General features: G+C 35.5%; 2 protein-coding genes across 12 annotated transcripts in view; both read left to right on the top strand.

Moving 5' to 3' along the window:
• Positions 1-14,683, top strand: part of LOC7475043 (cytochrome P450 705A5) — a 97,388-nt gene extending 82,705 nt beyond the window's left edge. For 4 of the 11 annotated variants that reach the window (XM_052455692.1, XM_052455700.1, XM_052455693.1 and 1 more), the window contains one exon: positions 14,141-14,683. In XM_052455692.1, coding sequence (XP_052311652.1) covers positions 14,141-14,374 — 234 coding nt within the window. In that variant the 3' untranslated portion in view covers positions 14,375-14,683. Of the gene's footprint in view, positions 1-13,094; positions 13,528-13,744 lie in introns of all 11 variants that reach the window. The other 7 variants (XM_052455690.1, XM_052455694.1, XM_052455691.1 and 4 more) reach the window with 3 other exon arrangements.
• On the top strand, positions 100-5,793 carry LOC18102051 (cytochrome P450 705A12-like). The gene is given in 4 exon segments (XM_052455689.1): positions 100-291; positions 293-1,024; positions 1,115-1,319; positions 5,112-5,793. Coding segments are annotated over 4 exon segments (1,584 nt in total). The 3' UTR covers positions 5,567-5,793.
• Positions 14,684-15,873: the final 1,190 nt, after the last annotated feature.

Raw genomic sequence — 15,873 nt, 5'->3', positions numbered from 1 at the left:
AGTAAAATAATCACCACAGATATTTAATTGTTTGCTATCGTAGTTACTATAAGGGCAATAATTTGCAAAGGGATACATACACACCACAAGGTTCTAACAATGGCTGCCATGACTGATGTCGAATACTACTTCATTACCTTCCTCCTTGTGCTCACCTCAACCTTTATTCTCCAATACATCTTAAGGAGACTAACAAAGCACAGTACCCATCTTTGCCTCCCTCCAAGTCCTCCGGCACTTCCTCTCATCGGTCACCTTCATTACCTAAGTCCAGCAGCATATAAATGCTTGCACATTGCACAACCTCTGCTCCAAATATGGTCCTCTTCTCTATCTTCGTCTTGGCTCCTTCCCTGTCCTTCTTGTCTCATCCGCTTCAATGGCCAACGAAATCTTCAAGACACACGATCTCAATTTTGCATACAAACCAAAATCTCCTTTCGAGGATAGTATACTATTTGGAACCTCAAGTTTTCGTCATGCCCCGTATGGAGATTACTGGAGATTCATGAAGAAACTTTGTCTAACAGAATTGCTTGGAGCGCGACAGCTAGAAAGGTCGCGGGGCGTTAGAAGAGAAGAACTTGTTCGCTTTTTGAGAAAAGCGTTCGAGAAAGCTAAAAAAAAGGAGGTCGTAGATTTGAGCAAAGAGATAATGACACTAACAAACAATATTACGTACAGGATGGTGATGAGTGCGAGGTGTTCAGGACAAGATAATGATGTTGAAAAGTGTGTGGGGCTGGTGCGAGAATCCTTTCAGCTAGTAGCTAAGATGACTTTAGCAAATCTTTTAGGCCCTTTAAGAAAAGTAGGTGTTTTCTTTTTCGGGGAGCAGCTCTTGGATGTACCAAGAAGGTTTGATGAGTTGTTGGAGAGGATCATGGAAGAGCATGAAGAGAGGGCAAGAAGAGATGGCGGTGAGATAGAAAATAAAGATTTGATGGATATTGTCTTGGAAGCACATCACGACAAAGATGCAGAGGTTAAGATAAGCAGGACTCAAATGAAATCTTTCTTTCTGGTACCATATAATTTTCCTCTTTGTCTTTCTATCTTCAATAGAACTAAAGTGAATAATTCTGTCTCAAAAACTTTTTTCTTCCTTGTGCAGGATCTCTTCTTTGGAGGCACTAGTACCACAGCACATTCGATGCAATGGTTAATGGCAGAGATGATCAATCATCCTCAAGTGTTCAAGAAGCTTAGAGAGGAGATAGACTCTCTTGTTGGAAGAAATAGACTAGTGGAAGATTCAGACATCCCAAGTCTCCATTATTTGCAAGCTGTTGTGAAAGAAACACTTAGACTACACCCACCTGTTAAGAGATTGCCATTATTGTGGCAAATGTCCCACCCACCACTATGCTTAGTGGAATTCTTAGTGGTAGCTTCATTCATGCCACAATTGGTGGCATACTTTAAGGCTTGCTTGTCCCACCAAAGTTGACAAGTGCTGGAGAAGGTTGCCATGAAATGCCTATAAATAGAGGCATTATGTGAGAGCAAAATGAGAGAGAGGGTTGAGAGAGAGAACGTGAGAATAAAGAGAGAAAGAGAGAGCTGCAATGGCAGCAGCCTTGCTGCCATTGCAGCAGCTGCAAGAGCAGCATAGAGAGCAGTGAGTTGAGTAGAGTGGATGTGATCCTCATCCTCCATGTATTTATTGTATCCTTTCTCTATCTCTAATAAAATAGACCTCTCTCGTGGATGTAGGCGATTTGCCGAACCACGTAAAATATTGTGTCAGTGTGCTTACCCTCCAATGAGCAATATCAGAACATCACCGGTCCGAGCAAGGGGGAGCCGGAATCCCAACAATTGGTATCAGAGCATTTGGTTTAAAGTAGTGTTTGATTTTTGCTCAAAAATGAAAGTTGTCAACATTGTTTTTTGACCATACCACTGTGTAGAGGAGGAAGAGACGAAGCCACTAGTGAAAACGGCGTCAAAATCGGACGTCGGAATAGTCCTCACGCGCCGTCACGCGCTGGCGAGGATGCTGGCCACGCGCACAGACGCGCGCCACGCGTCACACGCGTCTTCCTCACCCGGATGGGTTGACCCGACCCGAATACTAGTTGACCCGACCCACGTGCCAAACCCGGATGAGTATGACGTCATCATGACGTAAGCGTGACGTTAGCATGCCCAGTTGGCATGACATGTCAGCGTCCAGTCATATGCCACGTCATCATAGTGGGACCTGCCTGCCACGTCATCAGCCTCGAGCCGAGCTGAGTTGAGCCGAGTCGAATGGAGTCGAGCGGCGAGCCGAGGTATAGGATCTAGTGTAGCTGATCCTACGTGCAACCGGATCTGAGATTGAATCTGGACCGCTCATCAGACCAGAATTGTTTTGATCAAACCTTAGCCGTCTGAAATGCGATTTGGACAATTTCAGACTTGTTTCCAACTAATTTGATCATTCCGGATGCAATGGTATGGTCCGATCATTGAAATTTGAGACCGAAAGTGGTGGTGGTTAATTAACAAAAGAGATTGCCCGATTAAGAGGCATCTGAAGGTCATCATGGTGGTCGATAGAGATGAAGAAGAAGAAGGTGCACATCTTTACCCAATTACATGTGCTGAACTGCTAAGTGGGGAGAATTTTAACTGCCTTGAGGGAAGGCAAAATTGGGACACTCTGGACACCCGGTTATGTGGACAAATTGAGGTGGAGAGTGAAAATTGATGAAGACCAATCTTGACGAATCTAAGAACTGGTAGTCTCGCCAGATGTTGAGAAATCATGTATTAAACCAGTGTATTCCAGATCACTTGTAAAGGAAAGCCGCAACAAAGCTAGCAAATGGTTGTATATACGGAAAGACAGTACGATGGATAGATATGGCCTAAGAAGTTCTGGCTAGGAGATTGGGTTTTAAGCGGGACTAGTGTGACCCCTCCAATCTTTCCTGGGAACTTGCTTAGTGGAAGGATTATCCATACGGTACTATTTTCGTATATATAGCAGTTTGTAATGAAACGGTTGAAGACTAGCAGGATGACGGCATAAGGGAACAGTTGGGTTCCGTATGTTCATGGATCTGATGGAGTGGTGATTTCTCCAATGAAGTTAGATTTGGTGACTGTGATTTCTCGAGGGGAGAATTGATGAAGACCCTGATAATGGAAGAGAAATACAGCAAGGGGATAAAGATTGACACCCTATTTTGACTTGGACAGGTGTTATGACAGGATGAGCTGCTGTCAAACATAAGCAAGGAATAAGGAGAATCTGGAGAACAGAAATTGCACGATGGCACACGAAGATTGTGCAGGAGTACCCATAGGATCCAATGAGGTACTGTAATGAGACAACAGGTGTAAGGAGAAAGAGTTCCCAGATGAAGCTTAGAGCAGAGACTGTTAGAGGTTGTACAATAGGAAGTCTCTTGTGCTCTTGATAAAGTCAACAGGCGAAGACCTTTCCAATGCATGCAAGGATGGAAAGAGAGCTGTTGCAGAGGCACCTAATTGAGGGGGTGCAAACGCCTATGATTAAAGGCGACCGCCTATGATTAAAGGTGACCGCCTATGATGAAAGGCGAAGACACCAAAGAGAGCTGGTGTAGGTGGAGCTATCAAACAGAAAGGCGTAGAAGCTCCAAACATAGAAATCGAGGTGGAGGATTGCGAGGAGTATACTGCAACTTTCATTTTCTATGTAATCAGTGGCAGTGATCTCCCATAGTCCACATGGTGGTAGAGAATTTTAGAGCCACTTTGAAGCATCTCAGCTGAAGGAGGATGCGACCGCCTATGAAAGGCGAAGACACTTAGAGAAGGTGTGAGGGCCGTGATACGAGCCCAAAATCATACCGCCTTATGACAACGGGCGAAGACACCTTAGAGAGAAGGTGTGAGGGCCATGAAAGGAGCCCAGTTCAGAACGCCCCAGAGCCAATGTGATGGCTAGATATGAGTGGACAGGTGTATAGTCAAATGAAGTGGCTATGATGAGTATGAAGACAAATGCAAGATTGACTTTCATGGATATTGCCCCCATGCTAAAGATCAATGAGCTAGAAGACATTTGCCTTGAACAATAAGTGGATGACTTGTGGAGCATTAAGACGCGGCTGCTATGAAGGAGCAGAGGGCATGCGCAGGTTCCGGGAACAAGTTGACTCTTGTCAAGGTGGTGAGCTCAGTAATGACATTGTAATACTCAGAGTATGAAGATAGATATGGATCAACCTTTAATGGGCTGCCCCCATAGTTAAAGGTGGAGAGCTACCTGGACTCTTACGACTAAGAGCGAGATACTCACGGAGAAGTAAGGCGTGGTTCCTAGGGTGGAACAGGTGGCAGGCGCAACTCCTGGATGAGTAGACTCTTGAAAGAGTGGTGAGCTCGTGATCACATTAAGATACTCAGATAATGACTGTCGCACTTGGGAATATTTGTTTGAGGGGGTGTTGTAAGCCTTGGTGTAAGGCTTGAAAAATCATTCCGGACCGAGTATGGTTGATACGCTCGAATGGGAATGTTGTGTTGAAGACGCTCTCAGAATGGAAGCTTGGAAAAGATGCAGAATGCAAGCTTGTGCTGAAGAAGCAAGAGGACAATTGCCCATACAAATGGCAAAGGGGGTGATTGTTAGGAGATTGTCATTATTGTGGCAAATGTCCCACCCACCACTATGCTTAGTGGAATACTTAGTGGTAGCTCCATTCATGCCACAATTGGTGGCATACTTTAAGGCTTGCTTGTCCCACCAAAGTTAACAAGTGCTTGAGAAGGTTGCCATGAAATGCCTATAAATAGAGGCATTATGTGAGAGCAAAATGAGAGAGAGGGTTGAGAGAGAGAACGTGAGAATAAAAAGAGAAAGAGAGAGCTGCAATGGCAGCAGCCTTGCTGCCATTGCAGCAGCTGCAAGAGCAGCACAGAGAGCAGTGAGTTGAGTAGAGTGGATGTGATCCTCCTCCTCCATGTATTTATTGTATCCTTTCTCTATCTCTAATAAAATAGACCTCTCTCGTGGATGTAGGCGATTTGCCAAACCACGTAAAATATTGTGTCAGTGTGTTTACCCTCCAATGAGCAATATCAGAACATCACCGGTCCGAGCAAGGGGGAGCCGGAATCCCCAACACCACTAGCTTCTATAATTACTAGATTAAGCCGTGAAGATTGTAAATTCGGAGGATTTGATGTACCGAAAGGAACTCTGGCAGTAGTCAATTCGCATTCCGTGATGAGGGATCCAGAGGTATGGGATAATCCAGACGAGTTCTATCCTGAGAGATTCTTGTTGGCCATCCCCAAAGAGGAGGCCGATGACAAAATGGGAAGAAAGGGGCAAGACCTCAATTTTTGGTCCTTCGGTGGGGGAAGGAGAAAGTGCCCTGGTGTAAACTTGGCCTTCAGTTTGATTAATGCTACTGTTGCTGCCATGGTTCAATGCTTTGACTGGAAGCTTGATGGAGCTGAATACATGGCAAGGGCTAACATGGAAGTTACATCAGGGGTGACTATGAGCATGGCCCATCCACTTCTATGTCTTCCTGTGGTTCATTTCAACCCGTTTGATACTCCTACTAAAGATAATTAGGCAACAGATTAAGGGCGATCCAAGTTAATTACGTGTTTGTGCTTCCATTGTTGTTACTTCAATTTTGTTAATTGTAAGCCTACCTTCAATAGTTTCTGGAAATCCTTGTATATCTATGATTCGGTGCAAAATGGAAGTCAGGATTGAAATTAATGATTGTCGATATTTTCTGATCAAGATTATCATCAAATAAATGTCCATTGACTAATATCGTGACATTTAAGTAACTATTTGTTTTTGCGGCTGGCTGATGTAAAATAATTTTTTAAAAATAAAAACAAATATTGTTTTTATATATTATTTTAGAAAATATTTTAAAAAATAATCCCTATCATATTATAAAATATTACACCATAATTGAGTAATTAAATTGTTATCTAACCAGCCAACTTGTATCAATAAAAGTAAAAGGAGTTTGTGGTGGATCCGGTCAAAAAGAGAGACGCCTGAGAGTTTTGGCAAAGCAGACAATTTAGTTATTTTATTATATTATATTTAATTGGGGACCATTCAGGAGAATCCTTTTGCCTCTTTCAGTGCAGTGCAGGTGGGATTTAATTCAAAATTAATTACGAGGATTCCGATCTTCTTAATTTTAAAAAATCAATTTTAAGTTTTTTCAACGGTACCGTTTTACAAAAAAAATCATGGAGACACATTATACATCGTACTTCATCCTTAGTTAATTACAGTACCTGCTAATTGTAAGGAATTATTAACACCCGGTCATAATAATAATAATAATAATAATAATAAAAGCTGGTCACTCAATCGGACTGGTCATCGGTGCCCATTTTTATTTGGAAAGAAAGTATCCTTCACTAGCAAGCCTGTCACATCATAAAAAATAACATTACCAAGGAGCAGCCCCATCGTCACCCGCCGCGAAATCCTCTCTCGTCTATCCCGCTTCTTTACATCTCCCGCCGCCAAATCCTCTCTCATCCATCCCGCTTCTTTACATCTCAATTTTCTAATAATGGCTTTACAGCTGGTTTAGTATTGCTATATTGGTTTTTTTTTAAGTAATTTTTTTATCAGTAAATATATTAAAATAATATTTTTTATTTTAAAAATATATTTTTAATATTAACACATGAAATATGTTAAACAACTCAAATTATACAAAGATAAATATAAACATAAGAGAGGAGGAAGATAAATTTTTATAAATCACTTTACTTTGATTTGAAGTTCTTGTTGTACTCTAAATTCAAAAAAAAGCTAAATTAAAAATATTATTCTATCTATAATGAATAAAACAAAATAAATATATGTCTTAACAAAAACAAAACAAAAACACAAAAAAAATTCCATTCGAAGCAAAGAAAAAAAATTTAATTTTTTTTCAAAAACACTTTTAAAATATCAAAAACAAAGATTATTACTCGTTGTTAATCCCGTGTTTATAATTTTTTATTTTAGCATGTTTACCATTCGATTTTTATCAAGATCATCTAGTAAATAATACTTGTTGTGCATGAATAAATAAAATTACATGCAATTTCTCCTTAAACCTGCATGGCAAATAAGAATCTTTCTTGAGGATGTCGACGAAAATCATAGTCGTTCCTCGTCCGTTTTCTTTAAATAAAATAAAAATAGAAAAGCACATGTGGTGCTTGGGGAAGATCTGGCCATGGCAAGTTGAAGGATTTGGCATTTATCTATCCGGAACTTGTTTATTGTTATCCGTTGGATTAAAAACGACAGAAGAAGTTGTCTTCGCTCTGTCATAGTGACACGTAGATGATCTTTTATTATTTCTTCCTATCTTGGTAGATATTATTACTTTTCTTTCACTAGTTTTTCTTTTCGTGTGGTGCTGTGTGATCTTTCTTAAAACCAAATTTTTATTTGATTTTGTGGTTCATAAAATAAATATTTCATTGTTTTAATGATATAATTCTAAAATAAAATAAATAAATATTTATTTAGTCAACATTTTGTTTTCTTAATTATTATTTTTATTTGACATCATTGTGATCTCTTTATCAACAGTTGAGTTTTTTAATATAAACTTAAAATAATTAAAATTCATAAAAAATTAAACTTAGAATGAAAAAAAAATATTTTTTAAATAAAATTCATTTTTTTTTTATGTTAATGAACACCACTTTTTTTTATTAGAAACTTAATTCTTCATATAAAAATCTATCATGATCTATAAAGCAAATTTCAATCAATAAATAAAGAATAATTGATTATTTTTTAAAAGAATAAATAATTTGACTTTCGTATGTATGATTATGCATATAGTAATTGTTAATATTACTATAAAAAAAAACAGTAATATTATTTGAAAATTATATCATAATAGGATATTTTTAAATAACATTTTAATAATTTTACTTGTAGAAACAAAATAACAAAAATAAAGAACAAAAGGCAAATGGCCATTAGAAAAAACAGCTAGGCACGCATGGCCCAAGAGAAGAAAAAAAGCTTAGGCACGTGTCTGTTTTTTAATGGACGGACGCCATATAGTCTACTTTGTTTTTTTCAATAAAATGAATGAGCCATTGTTTGTCCAGCCTTGTCCATCAAGGCAGACGATGTTTTTATTCACTGGTGTGTTTTTTATCATCTTCGATAATCAGAAAAATTTGTTTCAACTTTTTGGACCTCAGCCTGATTTTATCTTGTTTTTACTCAAAAAAACCTTAAAAAAAACCTATAAACCTTAATAACTTCATTTCTAATCCCAAAACATCCTTCAATCACTCTAAATAATCAAAATTAAACTAAATAAAAAACAATAAAGACCCTTATCCACTTCTTACGGTCTAGATCTAGTTAAGGGGATAAACCATGTCCATTGAATTTCTTCCTCCGGAACGAATCTATGAACATAAAGATTGATCTTTTTTCTTGTTGAAATGTGGCAAACCAAGATATTTATCTCTCATCTTTTTTTAGCAATTTTCTTTCTCATCTCTCATAACTTAGGGATTGAAATGTGATAAAATAAAAATCTAAGGACTTAAATGTAAAACATAAAACTATAAGGACCAAATAATACTAAATTTTTTTTAAAAAAAACAAAGTGTACTTTTTTGAGGCTGTTTATAGCAATCAATTAGTTTTTTTCATAAGATATTTCGTCTACTTGCTGTAAAACACCTATATATCACAGTAGCAATAAATAGTGAAAATCCAAACTTCCTTTTAGTTCAGCCCTCGATATTTTTTTAGGATTTTTTTTCAATTTCATATTCTAATAATATGTTTATTGGGTATAAGACTTTATAATCTGATTTTATTTATTTTTCATGGAGTTATCCTAATTTCATGACCGATGTCATAAGTTTTGCAGGTTAGCCGTATTAACTCAGGTTATTTGTTTTTGTCATTTTTCATTAATTTTTTCTCAACTTCATCTATCAACATTGAGTTTATTGAGAATTGAGCTTCATTATTATTTTTTGATTTTTTTTTTCTATAGAGTTATCATGGTCTTATAACTCGAGTCGCAAGTTTTTTTGGGTTAGTTAGGTTGATTCAAGTTTTTTTTTATTTTGTAATTGAATTTTTTTTTTCAATTTTATCCTTCAACGTTGAGTTAGTTGGGAATTAGAATTTATATATTTTTTATTTTATTTATAAGGAGTTATATCGGTTTCATGATCTAGATTTGACAAGTTAACCCAAGTTAAATTAAGTCATTTTTTTTATTTGATTTTTTTCTCAATTTAATCATGTAATACTCGGTTGATTGATAATTAATATTTATATTTTTTTTATTTGCTTTCTAAGAGTTTATCATGGTCTTATGACCCAGTTACGGGTCAAGCTGGTTGACTCAGTGTTTTTCTAGTTATATATTTTTTTTAATTTCATCGTTGAATATTGGGTTGATTGAGAATTATGTCTCATAATTTGTCTCAGTTTGTATTCTGTAAGGTTATCCTGGTCTCATGACTCGGGTCACAGATTTGATCGGTTGACTTGAGTTGTTTTTTGTGTACTTTTTTTAATTGATTTTTTTTTTAATTTCATCATTTATTATTTGATTGATTGAGAATTGAGTTTCATAATTTGTTTTAATTTGCTTTCTATGAGGTTGTTCCGGTCTCATAACCCATGTTCAGCAGGTTAACTTAAGTTGATTCGAGTTATTTTTTAGATGAATTTTGTTTTCAAATACATCTTTTAACATTTAGTAATGAGAATTGAATTTAATAAAAAATTTATTCATTTTTTATACCTTAGTAATGGATTTAACATATTAATCTGAGTCGATTTAACATGTTATCGTTTAAATATTTTAAAACAAATATCATCTTGATTTTTTTAAAGTCAAGCTATATTTTTATCAGCTGTTCAACTTGTCTTTAAATTTGTCAAATAAACCAATTCATATATATATATATATATGTATATATAATAATATTATTAACAATATTTTTGAATATTTTTTTTACATTAGTTTTTATTTTTTCCGTGTACAGTTCAACAAACATGGATGCTCCAAGACGAATTTCTCAATTATTTATTATACTACGTATAAAATAAATAAAAAATATTCTACTTTTGAAAAATAAGACTGTATTCTTTGCCAATCGTAGTCAATGAATTTATACGGTCTTAGTCTAACGCCATTCTATATTATAGAGGCAGCCAGGATCGATTTATATTATATGCGATTCAATGCAAGCCAAATGTGACAATAACATTAAGAATTCTGACGGAGTTTACCCACTGCAGCCTTGCTCGGTCTAAAATTAATTCAGAAATAAACATTTTATGCTCCAATCAAACTGACGGCATTGACGTTAGTCAGATTCCCTTTTACAAAATAATGCTGAACGTGGCTATTGAATCTGTCCTACATTGTTTCAGGACTGGATTTCCTAGCCTAGCATATGATTTTATATCCATTTTTCGGGACTCAAAACTCACTAGCTGTCACGACTGACATGAATTTCTTGTTTGTTAATGTATTACAACTGTATTTTAAAAGATTTTTGAATTTTTTTTTAGTTTTAAATTATTTTTTTATTATGTATTTAAATTATGTTGAAATGTTAGTATTAAAAATAAATATTAAAAAATAAATAAAATATTATTTTAATAAATAAAAAACACATTAAAAATCCTGACACGCCCTTGTATTCCGAACCAGCCGAGTTCCTTCCTTGTTAATGATCCCCGGGGAGAAAGAAGAACAGGTCAATACAAAAGTGGCGGTGGGTCCCTTGTCGTTAACTCTGCTATGGCCCCCAACCCTACCATTATGATGAAAACCATAAAGAGAGAAGAAAAAGTCAAATTTATAGCCAATAGCGGACCCTCAGACAAATTTCCATCGACGGCACTCCATAAATTCTACGAAAGAAGTATTCCACTTTCCGCAGCGGGTTTTCTATTGATGATACAGTCAAAGGCAAAAAGGAAGCCCTGACCTGACCTCGGCATTGCCATGGAGTTTCAGCTCCCAGCAGTGGAGCAGTTACCTGGAACGTCCGTCGATGGTGGGAAAAGAAGTGAATGTTGAGCTTGAAACAGTGACAAATGATCAATACCATGCTTTCTGGGAATCTTTTCTGTATTTTAATCATCAGGGAGCTTAATTATCCAATTTGCAGGCTTACAAACAAGAATCCCATGTATTATATGAATCTCTCGAGTCAAATACGAAGCTTTTTCACTCCAAAAGGAATGATTCCTGGATTTGTGAAAGAACTCAAACGGGAAACAGATTGTGCTTTGATGAATCCTGTGTCAATTCGATGGCCTGGATTTTTAAGCAACCCGTTGGCCTCATTACTTTTCGATAAATTAATTGCTTAATGGGTTTTTACTTGAAGATTTCCTCTTCCATGTTCCCCAAGTAAAACAAAAGGAATTGACTAAGATGGACCGGAACCTCCTAAATAGATTAACTAACACGTTTGTGACTTGACTATGATTTCAAGTGCATGGAATTACAGTTTTCTTCAATAATTGGTTTGATTGATCTTTACCACTATTAAACTAAGGAGACGGGTTAAGTTTTTGATACACGAAAATTGGTTAAAAAATATACTTTATTGTAAAATTTAAAGCATATAATATATAGTGATCCACCTTGAATAACTTGGTTTTTCTGTGCTTAATAATTTCTTTATTACTTGCAAAGCAATGGAATTGGACCGGGTTTTTTGACTTGAAATCTTCTTTGCTACTAAAAGATTTGCATAAAATGTCGGACTCGAATTTTAGGTATTCAGAGAGGAATTATATGTAGTTTTTTCTTTCTTTTTTATTATTATAACTAACCGAGAATAGTATCAATCACCTCTTGATTGAACCACAAGGTTCAAAGCCAAATTCTGTGTTCAGATTTGACGATTCTCAAAGGACATTTACAGCGTTGACTTTTTTAATATAGTCAACTACGTGTGCATTATGTATGTATGTACGTACGTATGGAGTGTATTTATCAATTTCACTATTCGAAAAAAAAAATTTGAATTGAGAATGACAATAAGGAAATGACTAAAAAATCTTAAAGATCATGAAACTTTAACCATGAGAAGATTTTTAAAATATTTAATTTTTATTTATCCAACTTTCCTTACTTAAGAGATTATTATTACAACATTTTTTTTATAAAAAGAATAACAAATCCTAATAATATTGGATAAGAAAAAAAGGCTATTTCTTTTAAATAAGGAAACTAGAGAAGTCTAATAATATTGAAAATATTATTTTTAAATAAAAAATAGAAAAATCCAATAATACATAATAAAAAAAGTAAAAACAAAAGATAAAACTTTAAACTGAATAAAAAAAGAAAATTATTTATTTTTTCAAAAACTCATCCTTTATAGATCCATGGAAAGTATGCATTGACCAATACAAAGCTCCTACTTATTCAAACAAAATTTCAACTAATCAATATTGATGACTCCTATTTTTTTATATAAAAAAATCATGAGAACATACATGATTCAGCCCTTGCAATGAAAGATACTGAGAGATAAAGTTATAAATGCAGGAGGATTCAGTTCAAAACATAATTTCACCCATTGAATGTTAGCAAGCTTTCTCTAAGCCAAATAGCCACCATGACTGTCATTCAATATTTTCTTGCCTTCTTTGTCCTCTGGTTTATCACAATCTTCCTTCAATACATCTTCAAGAGAACCGGCAAGAAACCTGCCGGCTATTGCCCCCCTCCAAGCCCCCCCACACTTCCTTTGATCGGCCACCTCCATTTACTAACCCCTGTAGCATACAAAGGATTCCATGCTCTCAACAATAAATATGGCCCTCTCCTCTATCTCCGTTTGGTCACATATCCTGCTGTTCTTGTCTCATCAGCTCCGGTGGCTACAGAAATCTTCAGAGCACAAGATGTCCATTTTGCCTCTAGAATAAAATCCCCCTTTGAGGATAATTTACTATTTGGAAGCTCAACAAGCTTTTTCAATGCCCCGTATGGGGATTACTGGAAATTCATGAAGAAAATTTGCATGACAGAATTGTTGGGGACCAGCCAGATGAAGAAGTTAAAGAATCTTAGACGCGAAGAAGTTGTGAGGTTTTTGAGTAAAATGTTGGAGATGGGTAAAAAAAATGAGGGTGCAGATTTGAGTGCTGAGGTATTAACACTAGCAAACAATAGTACTTGCAGGATGATTATGAGTGCTAGGTGTTCAGGGGAAGATAATCAGGCTGATAAGTGTAGAGAGCTGGTGAGTGAATCCTTCGATCTGGCTGCAAAGCTTGCTGTATGTAACTTGTTCGGTCCCTTGAAAAGGATAGGTATCTGGTTCTTGAGAAAGAAAATTGCTGACGTGCCTAGAAGGTATGATGAATTGTTTGAAAACGTCATGGTAGAGCATGAGGAGAAAGCAAAGAGAGAAGGTCCTCACTTGGAGAATAAAGACCTGATGGATATTCTTTTGGAGGTGTATCATGATAAAAATGCTGAAATGAGGATAACCAGGAAGCAAATGAAGACTTTCTTTCTGGTAATTACTTTCTGATCCCTTTCCCTTCTTCATTAATTAATCTCTCCTTCTTGTGATTATACTTTAGGATGAATAGTCAAGACGTGATTGTTTTAAATAATCTCTTAAAACCCTGGATCTATATGAAAATTGTGATGCATATGCTTTTTAATGAAATTGCTATTTTCTTTCTTCAAAAAATAAAAAAGAAATCTCTTAAAAATTTGTTTTCTCTCAGGATCTCTTCACCGGAGGTACCAGTACTACAGCAGATGCCATACTATGGATTTTAGGGGAGCTTGTCAACCATCCTGCAGCGTTCAAGAAGCTGAGAGAGGAGATAGATTCAGTTGTTGGGACAGAGAGACTTGTGGACGAAGCAGATATCCCAAACCTGCCTTATTTCCAAGCGTGCGTGAAGGAAGCAATGAGACTACATCCACCAGTGCCTTTATTCGATAGAGTATGCCGTGAAGACTGCAAACTTGCAGGATATGATATACCCAAAGGAATCACAATGATAATGAACGCATACTCTATCATGAGGGATCCAAAGATATGGGACAACCCAAATGATTTCATTCCAGAGAGGTTCTTGAAAGAAGAAGAAAACACTAAGGGCCAAAACCTACAGGTTTACGTCCCTTTTGGCGGGGGAAGGAGAATGTGCCCTGGGACCAACATGTCCTCAAGTTTGATCAATGGTAGTGTTACAGCTATGGTTCAATGTTTTGATTGGAAGGTTGTTGGTGGAGATGGCCCAGATGGATCAAAAGTTAACATGGACACTAAAGCTGGTGTGACTATGAGCTTGGATAAACCATTCTTGTCCAACCCTGTTCTCCACCGCAACCTGTTTTCTGCTTAAATCCTCAGAGAAGAATCACTCAATTTATGCATTTTTTCTTCCTAGCTATATTGGTTTTTTGCTTAATTCTAAGGATCCACTCTCCATACAAATCACCACCCTTGTCTATGCCAAGCAGTGGTTCTGGTATTTTTTTTTTTTTCTAGGTTTTCAATTAAGTTGTTTGCACAGGAAGCAAATTCGAGACCTGTCCTCTTTCCCTTGCTTTATAAGATCATGTTTAGATCTTTTACAGAGTCTATACTTTTGTTAAATAATGTAAATACTTCAAATATAACGAGAGAATAATAGTATTGACATGTTGATCCAGTTAATGAGTAGTTATTACCTTGTGTTAGAAACATTTGAAGGAGAAAAGTGAAAATGGGAACATGAGAAGCACGTTGAAAATAAATTTTATTTGTATAAATATTATTTTCTTAGATTTGAACTTATACTTACAATACTCCGAACATATATTTAAAAAACTTAAAAAATAAATATATTTTTAATAGTTACATGCATATACCTAAAAAAACTAAAAAAACACTTTGAATAAAAACTTTAAAATTAATTCCAACACTCCTTTTTAATTTTGAAAGGTCACAATTCTTGAAATTTAAAATGCGACGAAGGATCATCTTAGATAATTTTCAATATCTTCTTTCATTTTCTTTTGTCATATTGCATTCATAATTTATTTCCTGAAATTAACTTCCATCTTCATTTTGGAAATATCTCTCTTGCATCTTTGTCATAGTCACTCCTTTCATCATGGTTAGCTAATGACATTCCATTGCTATTTCTTTAATTTGCTTTTCTTTAATTAATGTTTGTCTGATCATGGCTACTCCTAGCCATTTTATCCTTTTGTAGTTGTTGCTATAATTCTCTAACCAAACATCTTTTTTTAATATTTAGCTTTTGAAGTGACCATTTCATTTCTTCACGCTGCTTCTTTTCACGACTCTTTAGCCATTTCTGATGTTTTGTAGGAAGAGTTCTCTCTTTTCTTCTTCATATGTGGTCTCTCTTGAACCACATCTCATCTCTTATGCAAGAAGTTGTTAACTTGCACTAAGCCTCTTTCTTAAGCTTTTTTTTTTAATTTCTTTTTGATATAAGGTTTTAATTCTTTTATTGAGAACTATTATCTTGCACCTCTATTTTTTTTTGACGTTACATGTCCATGCACTCTATTTTGAGATTTCACACTCTTTAGTCCATCTAAAAGCTCATTAAATCAAACTAGTTCTAATATCATGTTAGAAATATTTGAAGAATAAAAGTGAAAATAAAAACATGAGAAGCATGATGAAAAATAAATCTCATTCATATAAATATTACTCAACTAAGAGAGGAAGTCTCAATGGACTTCGACTTAGACTTGTAATACTTCAAATATATATTTATACTAGTTTAGGATAATTCAAAAGATTTAAAAGATAAATATATATTTAATAGTTGCATGTATATAGCTAGAAGAATTAAAAAACACTTTGAATAAAAATTTCAAAATT

Source organism: Populus trichocarpa, chromosome 9 (genome assembly GCF_000002775.5).
Source record: "Populus trichocarpa isolate Nisqually-1 chromosome 9, P.trichocarpa_v4.1, whole genome shotgun sequence".
Lineage (NCBI taxonomy): Eukaryota > Viridiplantae > Streptophyta > Magnoliopsida > Malpighiales > Salicaceae > Populus > Populus trichocarpa.
The sequence above is the reverse complement of the archived record's forward strand: the minus strand, read 5'-3'. Positions and strand labels throughout refer to the sequence as shown.